The sequence below is a fragment of the Harpia harpyja genome, chromosome 14 (genome assembly GCF_026419915.1).
Source record: "Harpia harpyja isolate bHarHar1 chromosome 14, bHarHar1 primary haplotype, whole genome shotgun sequence".
Lineage (NCBI taxonomy): Eukaryota > Metazoa > Chordata > Aves > Accipitriformes > Accipitridae > Harpia > Harpia harpyja.
Window position 1 is genome coordinate 7,213,931 of NC_068953.1, and position 11,366 is coordinate 7,225,296.

Sequence of the window (11,366 nt, forward strand, 5' to 3'; positions counted from 1 at the left end):
AGAATCACCGAGGGCTTCATGCAAACGCCAGCGTTCCCTGCAGAGTTTCCTTTCAGAAATCTGCCCATAACACCTCCATTAGGCAGCGCTGTAAGGCACCACAAAGTTCTTTCAAGCTTTGTAATGATTTAACAACCCACTGGAACTGCTGGAAGAGTGTAACTGAAATCAATGCAAGACAACTTGTATGAATTTTCAGTCTTAATAACCTACGGTTTGGGGTGGGACAGGAGGTGGGTGTTTGCTTTAGAAAATGGGGCAGAACTGGGCTGTTTCAGCTTCTTTGTATTGCTCTAATTGCATCAAGAAAGCAAACAGGTACACTGGAGCCTAACTCCTGCAGATTTCCCCGGCATGGTCGCACAGGGCAGACGAATAGAAATGGCTAGCTGTCCGGCTGGAGTTTGAAAATGTTATTTTGACCCTTTATAATAGTCATGAAATTTTTACCAGCTGTTCTCCCTGCCGTAACTTGGTTTAGGCCAAGTGCACAAGGCCCAAACCCAGCTTTTCAAAACAACCCATGCAAATTACAGGAACTGCCTGTAATCTTTCCAGTTGATTTGCGGGCAGATGTCGAGTTCGCTTTTTAGGGATTAATTGATTTTGCCGAGAGCGCGTGAAGACGAGGAGACTTCCCTCGACGGAACAACTGCAGCAAGCCAGAGCCCGCGACAACAAATAGCGGGCCGGAGCCGCTGTGTCTCACGCACTTACATCGAGCAACACCCCAGCGCCTTCAGGACCGCCGCCCGCCTCCCCGCCCGGGCCGGGCAGCCGTGGCTCGCCGGCGCGGCTGTCCGCCGGAACTCCCTCCCCGGGCCGGGGTTGTCACCGGTAATAGGGTCCCCCAGCGGAGCGCGGCCCGGACGCCGGCGGGGTGACACCGGCCGCCGTCTCCGCCGTTCCTTCCCCGGGGTGGGGGGGGGCTGCTCGGCGTGCGGGAGATGAGAGCTCGGCCCGGCCGGGAGGCGGTCGGCGGCTGCGGCGGCGAGATGGCGGCTCCGGCCGCCGAGCGGGAGCGGCAGGAGCGGCTGCGGGAGGCGGCGGCGCTGGGGGACGCGGAGGAGGTGCGGCGGCTGGTGGAGCTGGGGGTCGGCCTCAACTCCCAGAACGAAGTCAACGGCTGGTAAGGCTCCTGCTGCAGCGGGGGGGGGGGGTTCTCCTCGGGTGTCCCGGAGCTAACGCTTTCCCGGGAAACACGGCAGAGTGGAATTAAAAGGTCGATCCGCTCCTCGGTGCCGGGAGAGACCTCTCTTCCCACGAGGAGGAAGCGGTGCTGGAGCTGGTAACCGCCGGGACAAGCACGCGTCCCCTTCCCACCTCCTGCTTGGATCCGGTGCTGTTCGCTGCTTCTCCGGGTCACTAGCTTGTTGCTTTGTATTGCTTTTTGTTTTGTTTATTTATTTAGTTTTGGAAGGGCACGCTGAGACAGCACGGGCAGTCACAATGCAAACCTCGGCTTGCCAACACGTGTTCGCGTCTAACCAGAAATATTCTCTATTAACTCCAAAATCAGGTTCGAAAATCACTTTCCCTTTTAAGCAGGGAACTCGCAGGCTGTTTCAGTGATAGTTAAACTCTTTGGTTTTGACATCTATTCAGATACCACCCAATGACACTAAACCCGAGACTTTTCTGTAGCAGACACTTGTACAAGTGGGACTCTATCTATACATGAACACACGCACACTCCCCCTCCGTGTTATCCGAAGCAGGATTTACAGGCAATGCTCAGGTGTTTTTGTTTTTTTTCAATTCAACCTGTATTTACTATGCTGTATTGTGCTTGAATTTGTAATTAAAACCAGGAGGAATACAATTAGGAAAAGAGCTGGACTTTTAAAGATGAAAGCTCAATCAGCAATTTTGAGAAGCGCAGGACGCTTGCAACTTGAGGTTCAAAGTGTGGTGATTGAAATTAGGATTTGTAAAAATTTCAGAGAACTGATTCATAAGACATTCAGTTATCTTAGTGTGTAAGATAAGATAAACAGCTGCTTGTCATCAGAATGAGTTTGTATCTGGAATTGATGAAAGAAATCTGTCATAAAATATTTTTAAAAACAATTATCTGGTCATATTTAACTATGGCACTAAACGGGTCTTCACTGTTATTTAAGTTTTCTTGTAGAATTTAAATTTCTCCAGTGACCTCAGTATCTCTGATGCTAAGAGGTGCTGAGTACTTACATTTTGATGTGTGTCGGGTCCATGGGTAGCTGGTACCTCTCTGCGCGAGACCACATGAAACGGTCAGGATGGATCCCAAAATGAGGCCAGTGCTATTGAGGCTTACATACCTTCTGTACTAACTAAACCTGCAGGTTTTGCACTAAAAGCAACACAGCCACGCTGTCTGTGCTTTTTCCCACCACTTTGGACCAAATTAGTTTATGACTTGGCAGTGTGCTACTTCTGAATTCATGCAGGCTCTTCACACTCATTTCACAAGGAGATATTTGTGAAAAGGCCAGAAAACGCTGCACAGAAAAACTGAACAAACCTGGTCTGAGTTTCATGGAGCTTCATGTCTCAGATTCTGTGGGATCTTTGGTGTTAAAAATTCAGGAATACTCTGCTGACAAAATTCTTTTATCCCATTTAAAAATGGCACTTTGTAGCTGAAATGCACAGCCCAACCTTGGAGAGAGAATTCAGGATTGTACACTGTTGTTAGCAATATCACCTCTGAAACACAGATTTTGTAGCACGCTTCTTAGGATAGTCTATGAAGAAAAATATTATGTATACATACACTTACATTCATGTCTCTTCAATTAGATCTAATTCTACATAACCCCTTGCTGCACTGACTAGTCCCACTAACTTTAATTCAGAGATACTTTCTGCCATCAAGATGCATTAATTTTTATTAAGAAGAAATTGTAGAATTGAGCCTTTTGTTTCTGTTAAGACAGGCTTAATTAAGTCAGAATATATGACAGTTAATGAGGTTTTGCAAGTTACCTTGTCTTCTCTTGTTTTACCTGATTTGTATCCCTACAAAGATTAGATTATTTCTTTTCTCCCTTACATTCTTTTACACAAGAAAATTTAAAACAACAGAATTTTGTATACAAAGTTGGGAGTTGTTGGTCAAGATAAAACTTTGCAGTCCAATGACTGTGTCCTTAAAAAAAAAACAAAGTGGAAAAAGCTTTTTGGAGCTGGACTTCCAGCTGAAATTTTTTTTCTCTTACACGTTTGTTATTTATCTCTGCTTTATTTTATTTAATTCTTAACAATCAAACAAACTTGGAGAAGGGTTGTGTTCATTTTTGCAAAGAGTTTCCTTCAACTGGAACTAGAGTATTTAAAGAAAAAAAGCTGGAGAAAGGTCAAACATCACTAGAACGTGGGATAGGGAAGAATGGTAAGACTGCACAATGAGTTAAAATCTGTGAGTCTACAAAGTCCCTAAAACTAAGCACTAAATAAGCTAAGTAGCTTTTAGGAAGTTTCTTTATTAGTCTCTCTAGGTCAGCAACTGCAAATAATAATTTAAAAAAATAGAAAAGCGGTTAGTTCTGTGCATCAGTTACAGATTGCAGAATACTAGTTGTCTGCAGATCAAAGCTTGGGAATTGCTAGTGCAGCAAATAGCAACTGGGCAAAGAACTGTGCTTAGAAACTATGCTTACAATATTTTAAACATAATTTACTTTCCAAAAAGTGCAAGTCATTGTGCCGACAGCATTAATTAAAGAGTAAAAATAGCATCCTAGGGAAGTATCTCTATTAGCTCACATACACACACAAGTATTTCAAGTACAACTTATTCTTTCAAAGATTAAAATAGCATACACAAGCCTTCTTTTTATATTTATTTTTCCAGAAAAGTTAGTAGCCTAATAAATGACAAATTGAAAAGACCTTGAACTTTAAAAATACTACTATGGTAACTTGGCATCAAGAGTATTAGAGCAAGGGAAAACTACATCAGCAGGTGTCACTGCAGGCTCCAAAACCAGTGTAAATTTCCAAGGAAGATTGCAGTTAAAACCTTTTTTGTTAGATGTGCATTGGGTCTTGTTCTTCTCACAGGCAGCAAGAATGAGTGTCAATTAATCTGCTGTAATTTAGGATTTCAAACAGTGTTAACATTTTCCATGTGCAGGACTTGTTTGCACTGGGCATGTAAACGGAACCATGCTCCAGTGGTGGCTTACCTGCTGCACGCCGGTGCTGACAAGGAGATCCTTACGAAGAAAGGAGAAAGGCCGGCCCAATTAACGTCAAAGAGAGAGATAAGGAAGATGTTGGGAGGTAAACCTATTGGCTTTGCGATATGATCATCAAAGGCTGTAGTAAAAGGCTGTTTAAAGCATGTATGGTCCAATCTTTATTTTGCACGTGAAGATACTGTGTTTGGGATTTAGTAATAACTGTGACTGGATTTCTAGAGTGTTTACTTGGTAAGAAATCAAAGTTTAAGAAAAGACGATTACCAACAAATTCCATATCCAGCTAGCCAAACTTTTTTCTAAATACTGAAAAATTTGAAAAACTGTATTTTTAAAAAGGCCATAATTAAACCAATGACAGATGCAGCTTCCTGTTTTCAAAAGGGCAACAGGAGAAAATCTCTCAAATTTCTATGAAGCCCTTATATGAGCAACACCTAATTTTCTGGTGTTGGGTGGAGCTTAGACACTGTGTTGAATAAATGGAAAATATGCAGCCCAGAGAAACAGCTCATTAGACACCGGCAGAGCATTTTTGTAGTGTTTTGTAACCGTTGGAGCAGAGTAGGCTTTGCTGCTAGAGGTGATAAGTAATTTGAAATGTGGTCAATTAACAACCTCTTTCCTCCCGTTTGTATTCCCTTGTCTGTTTTTGTTTTCATTATTGTCTCCCAGCTGTTGAATTGGTAATGTTTCAGCTTTCCCAGTACTGCCTGTTCTTTTCCCTTTATCCCCTGCCTTAATATCGAACAACATATTACCCTTTGTTTTTCATTGCCTTATACATTATGAAGACAATAGCATTATACCACCAGAGACCATGTTACAACGTGCTACCTACGGATTAAAACAAAACAAAACAAAAGTATTGCAGTGTTTAGAAGGAAACAGCACCCCCAGAATTACTAGAATCAGACTCTGCTTTTGAGCTTACTGTATTGCAGCACTGGAACATGGTTCTGTTTACTGTAGGAAAAAAAGGCATAGAGCTTCTTGATTTATCTTTTATCCTGTGATGCTTTTAACACTCTACTGCCTCCCCTAAAAAAAAAAAGAAAAAAAGAAAAAAAAAAAAAGAAACCCCACAGTGCAATAGCAATATTTCTTTTTTTCCGTCAAATCAGTCTTGGAGAATGTTGTTTTGTTTGTTTTACAGTGGAAGATGATGAACTCCCAGACTTAAAGAAAGATTCAGATCTGCCAATCATCCCTAATTATCTGGCTAACCCACCCTTCCCTTATGTTTATAACACCATGAGTAAGAGTATTCCAGATCCCTCCATGAATGGGAGTATCTCACACTTAGAATCACAAGATACCGACTCTTCTTCCTTACCTGATGTGGAGACTTACACATGTGCACCATTACAGCATGGGAATGCTGCTCCCAAGGCGGCCGATAACAGAGGCATGCCGTCACTGCCCAGAGGGTGTACTGTACCACCACACTCAAAAACTGTCCTTCAGAGAAGCCCAGTTTACCAGGGATCTGTGTCTTGGAGCAGAAGTCCCCCTTCGCCAGCTGGATCAAATCAGTCCATACCTCAGCAAGAGAACGGCTCCTGTATGGGGCCTGTGCCAGCATTTCAGCCTGTTTTCTTCACAGGAGCTTTTCCACTTAATATGCAAGGTAACACTAAAACTTCTCACTTTGTCGTAGAACTTCTGTCATCTTGGACGGTGAAAATAGACTAATCACAATTACATGTATTCACAGCACTTCCAGAGATTTTCAGGTTCCCATGCTTAGGCATTCAGGAAACATTTGAAGGGAATTAAAGAGGCAGATACCCTGTTTCTGCTGGAACTGTTATTAAGATATTGATGAAAACATTTGCTATTTGTCTTAAGTGCTATAAAAGCATACAGACACCAGGGTAATCTAATTCTCTAAATAGCATACTCCAAGCTTCAAAGAAAGAATGTGAGTATGCAGCCAGCGAGCTCAAGAGAGAACCTCACATGGCTCAATCTGCAGACCTGAGTCTTGAGGTGAACTGTTATATGATCTGCCATTTCTGCAGGTAAATTTTGCCTGCCCAAAGAGGGAAATCTGGAATTTCAGTTTCAGTTCAGAATTTCATTCTTGAAATAAAAGGTGTTCTGATGCCATGAATTAGCAATGAGAAGTTAACTGATGATGAATTAAAAAAAAAACCAATGTCATGGTTTAACCCCAGCCAGCAACTAAGCACCACGCAGCCACTCACTCACTTCCCCCCTGCCCAGTGGGATGGGGGAGAAAATCGGGAAAAGAAGTAAAACTCGTGGGTTGAGATAGATAAGAACGGTTTAATAGAACAGAAAAGAAGAAACTAATAATGATAATGATAACACTAATAAAATGACAACAGTAACAATAAAAGGATTGGAATGTACAAATGATGCGCGGTGCAGTTGCTCACCACCCGCTGATCGACACCCAGTAAGTAAGTAAGTCCCCGAGCGGCGATCCCCCGACCCCTACTCCCCCCAGTTTCTATACTAGATGTGATGTCACATGGTATGGAATATTCCTTTGGCTACTTTGGGTCAGCTGCCTTGGCTGTGTCCCCTCCCAACTTCTTGAGCCCCTCCAGCTTTCTCGCTGGCTGGGCATCAGAAGCTGAAAAATCCTTGACTTTAGACTAAACATTACTTAGCAACAACTGTGAAAACATCAGTGTTATCAACATTCTTCTCATACCTAGCTCAAAAACATAGCATTCTACCAACTACTAGGAAGACAATTAACTCTATCCCAGCTGAAACCAGGACAACCAATAAAAGTAATCTTGGATTGCCCAGGAAATTGATAACCAGCATAATCTGCTTTTAAATTAGCTTAAATCCAGTAAGATGAGTATTCACGCAAAGGTTCACACATGCATACACGCGCAATGTATTATATTTGTAATGATTTTTTCATACAGGTTGATGAAAGTCAATCTGATGAAAACTGTCATCATACAAATCCAGTTGTTTGCTTTCTGAGGGTTCTTGTATTGTTACAAATGATACAAACAAGGTTAATAAAACAGAAATATTTGGAAGTTAGTACAGAGATATCTTTTCCAATTCCTTTATACATCTGCCTATTAATGTATCTTTCTATTTCTAATAGAACTGGTGCTTAAAGTTAGAATACAAAACCCTAATCTTAGAGAAAATGACTTCATTGAAATTGAACTGGACAGACAAGAACTCACCTATAAGGAACTGCTCCGAGTGAGTTGCCGTGAGCTGGGTGTTAACCCTGAGCATGTACAGAAGATCAGAAAATTACCAAATACAATGTTAAGAAAGGTAAGAACTCTAAATTTTGAAGTGCAGTAACTTACAAAAAAGATTTTTAGGTTACCATTAAAAAGGAATAATTGGTCACCTGCATATGCCCATATTGGGAAAAAAAAAAAAAAGCCCAAATGAAAAACCTCCCTTCAACTTCCAGCATTCAGCAGTTGTTTGATTTGGGTTTTTTTTAGTAAAAAAGTTCTCAACTTTCTTGATCATTTCCTTTCATAGACATTTGGTGTTGAGCCCAATTAATACCCCATTTCTCCACTATGGTCTTAAATTCAGTGCAATACCACACCACTGTGACCTGTCATCAGCATTTAAAAGGCCTGCAGTACTCAACTGAGTTTTGCTAGTTCAGTAAGGACTGTACGCAGTCCTTTCAAAAAACAGAAAGGTGTTTCAGAATTATTCTGAGTGCAGGTCTCTGAGTGTAACTGTCTTTTCACTTCAGTGACATTTACCTGTGCAGCAAACAGCAAATGGACCTGCTGACCTGTTTTACTAATTCACTATTGACCTCTCTTTCACTCTTAAATCCCTCTAGAGCATTGTTGGCATCAGTCATGGAGCTGATCTGATTAGTACTAGATCAATAGACTTCCCTGTACTGCATCTTCACCGACTATCAGATGACTTATTCTTTGTTAGTCAAGAAGTGGAGGAAAAAAAAAAAAAAAAGACATAAGCAATTCTGTCACTTGCCAACTTAAGTTGTTGTTGACAGGAGTGTTTTTATTTCCAGTTCTAATTACTTCAGGCTCTCTGGGTAGGACTGCAGGACACTTACTGTTCCTTGAGGTGATACAAAACTGATTCTGTTTAATGCTGTTTAGCAGCAGAGTACTGCTGCAGAGGGGATCAGAGCTCGAGCCTGTACTGTGGGAGGGTGTCTTCCGTTGCTCTCTGAAGACCTTGCCAAAGCCAGCTCTACGATGGTGTTGGTGGGCCGCTCTAGAGAAAGCTCCGTGCAGGACCTTCTTGGGTAGATGCAAGAATCAATTCATGAGCTTCTAAGAATTACCAAGGGAAAAAAAAGAGGAGTTGGGGGTGGCATGCAGTAGATCTTTACAAGTGTAATTCCACTAGTCACTTGCACTCACCATCAGTGTTGCATTCCTTCTAAAAATAGACTTGAGTAGCTGAATAGGATCCCAGAATAAATATGAGATGCAACAGGCTGCTTTCCAGTTTACTGTAAAGAATTGTCATATTTATGGATAAATACATACTTTGTGTTATTATGAGCCTATTATTTTAACTTACCTCTAGCAAAATTGATAGGTTTATCACTTAACAACTTATTGTATTTATTTAAAGGACAAAGATGTTGCAAGGCTACAGGATTTCCAAGAACTGGAGCTTGTGCTAACAGTAAGCGACAAAAAGTTACTTTTCAGAGTCCCAACACTTTCTGAACGGAGTGGTTATAACAAGAAGGCATCAGAACTTACGTATTAATTGTTTAAAGAATAAAACAAAAGATTTGTATCTCTCATTTTAAAATTACGTTTGAAATACAGTATCTATAAGGGCTAATGATGTGAAAAAAATCTATTTTGTTAACCTTGAAATAAACTGAAGTTGTTATGCATAGTTACAACCTCTAGTTAATCTAAGAGTAATGAGTGTAATATGAAAATAGTTTAATGCAAAGGTAGTATCAGTAGAACTATCTGTTAATGCAACTTTTCTTTACAAAAAGATAATCTTGAAATATTGCAGAGTTAGCAGCTCTCAGGGAAAGGCTTACCTTAAACTGTTCTGATAATTTGTTTGCTATAAAATAGCAGAGGTACTCAAGCTAAAGAACCTGCCATGAAACCCATTTAATATTTGTACTGAGTCCATTACCATTAACATTCACTTTTTAGATCATGTATTTTAAGTCATATCTTATTTAGAAGGCAAAAACCAGAAGGGTTTATATCTGTGGAAGAAGCACAAAACTATGTGTAGTTTAAATACTGTATCATCAAGTGACTTATTACCTGTGATTTCTTAATCCCTGTTTACACTTTTCCCTATTTCTCAGGTTGCAAACAAAAAGTGATAGTAATTATCCAAATCATAAATATGCTCTCAACCAAAATTCCTTTTATTGTTGTCTGTCAATATATAGTATTGACGTGCAATTTAAAATACTATTTTTGTTACTGTATTGAAAACACATTTCTCCAATGCTGCTTTAATTTCCCCTTTTAAAAGCACAAAAATTGTAATTTTATTTTCCATTTGCCTCTACATTCCTGAGAAAGATTGCATCTGGAAACTTTAAAGTTGCCTGTGTAAAAAGAAACTAGTGAAATGCTCAGGGTTTTCTGGGCTGATACTAAATCTTGATGTTCCTATGCAATGTATTTTCTTTTTTTCCCAATGACTTGTGTTTACCCCTGTTGTTTACTGAAAAAAAAAAAAAAATCACTTTTCCTGTTACTTAAAATTCAGAATTAGACTACTTTGCTATGAAATTGTGGAATGAGTAAATTGAAAAGTATTTCAGAGCTGGATTTTATCTAATTTTTTAGGATTTTTAGTATTTACTCAATCATTTACATTTGAGGAAGAGTTCTGTTCTGGTAGCCTAACTGTAAAAGCATGTACTGTGAATTAGATGAATGAGCTAACGTATGAGATGTAACAGGCAAACAGAACATACCAGACTGGACTAAACTTCCCTCTGTTTCTTCGTCTTCCCGCTCCCTTCGCCCCAGTTTCTCTGGAAACTACAGCAACCAAAGGATTCTATTGTCTTGTTGTCTAAGAATTTACAGCCCAAGTTAGCTGTACAATGTACGTGGACCCGTAAATGTGATTTATAGAAGTAGCATGCTGAGCAGGGAGCCACCCAAACTAGCTGGAGGAAATGCTGAGGCACAAACTGCATCTGAAACTCTTATGGCTCCAGATTCTCTGACTGGAGTGAGGTACCCACCACAGCCTCGTCTCCTTTCTTGGAGGCTGTGGCAGGTAAAGAAGTTCGTTCTTCCCCTGCAGTCAGAGCAGTCACCTATATTAAAGCTAATACAGTAGGAACTGGTACCCAAATTTACCCGTGCTCTCTCTTTCTCATCCAGTGAATAGTACTTTGTGCAAAGGGAAGCAGCTTCAGCAGGAGTGACTGAGCACACGAGAGGGAGCCCTCTCCCAATCTGCCTTGTAGTCGGATGTTCAGTGTTCACCTGGAAGCACAGATCCATGCAAACACCCAAATTTCCTGTGTGCCAATTAACTAGACTGAAGCTCAGTCTCCTAAGGCTGATAGTAGAACATTTTGTCACAACAAAATATCCTCGTCTGAAAAGCGTTGGAGGTCAAATGTGGTCTGAGTCGTTGGTGGTATCTGGTTTTTATACCCAATTGCTGGCGGTGTATTAACTACTGTATAATGGAATAATAAAATTGTCGTTCCTCGTATCGCACTTTGTCTATTGCATTCTCCCTGGCACACAGAACAGATACAATTTAGGCATCGGCTGTCTAATGCCAGCTAAATCCATGAAGGTACCAGGATTAACCAGCCAGTTAGACCCACTCAAGAAAAGCTCAGCTGTTGGGTTGACGACTTCGTTGTTACACTGATTATCTTGCACAGATGCTGATCGCTATCTATGCATTCCAAGGAATATTTTTATACTTTACGCAGTTTACACACAGAAGATACTATTAACACTCCTAACAATCTGATCAGTGTATAATCATTACATTACCGTGTATGATAAATAATTCATTACTTTATGCTCTGCTATTTGAAATGTTAATGTCAAATGAATGCTTGGCTGCAGATTCTTGTTTCTATTTAAGAAGTATCATTTGTAAGAATTAATAAATAATTATTTTTGTCTTCTCAAGGTTTTTCTGAGCTTTACTTATGGAAAAAACATAGGAACCTTTTCTTGCCAG

The 11,366-nt window shown here is 40.5% G+C and overlaps 1 protein-coding gene across 3 annotated transcripts; it reads left to right on the forward strand.

Annotated features, from left to right (window-relative positions):
- Nucleotides 1–754: 754 nt before the first annotated feature.
- On the forward strand, nucleotides 755–10,880 carry LOC128151132 (ankyrin repeat domain-containing protein 40-like). 3 transcript variants are annotated; one of them, XM_052808225.1, is made up of 6 exons: nucleotides 755–1,129; nucleotides 4,121–4,269; nucleotides 5,344–5,817; nucleotides 7,291–7,472; nucleotides 8,784–8,837; nucleotides 10,541–10,880. In XM_052808225.1, the coding sequence occupies exons 1-6, from the start codon at nucleotides 948–950 to the stop codon at nucleotides 10,541–10,543; spliced, it is 1,044 nt and encodes a 347-aa protein (XP_052664185.1). In that variant the 5' UTR covers nucleotides 755–947; the 3' UTR covers nucleotides 10,544–10,880. The 3 variants fall into 3 exon arrangements, with proteins under 3 accessions (XP_052664185.1, XP_052664184.1, XP_052664187.1); XM_052808224.1 differs by having other exon boundaries at nucleotides 756–1,129; nucleotides 8,784–10,880; XM_052808227.1 differs by lacking the exon at nucleotides 8,784–8,837 and having other exon boundaries at nucleotides 756–1,129.
- Nucleotides 10,881–11,366: the final 486 nt, after the last annotated feature.

Excerpts from the sequence above, each read along its gene's own strand:
- LOC128151132 (XM_052808224.1), top strand. The coding sequence starts at position 948 with ATGAGAGCTCGGCCCGGCCGGGAGGCGGTCGGCGGCTGCGGCGGCGAG. Across the intron at positions 4,270-5,343 it reads GATAAGGAAGATGTTGGGAG|TGGAAGATGATGAACTCCCA; the intron begins GTAAACCTATTG and ends TTTGTTTTACAG. Across the intron at positions 5,818-7,290 it reads TTTTCCACTTAATATGCAAG|AACTGGTGCTTAAAGTTAGA; the intron begins GTAACACTAAAA and ends TATTTCTAATAG.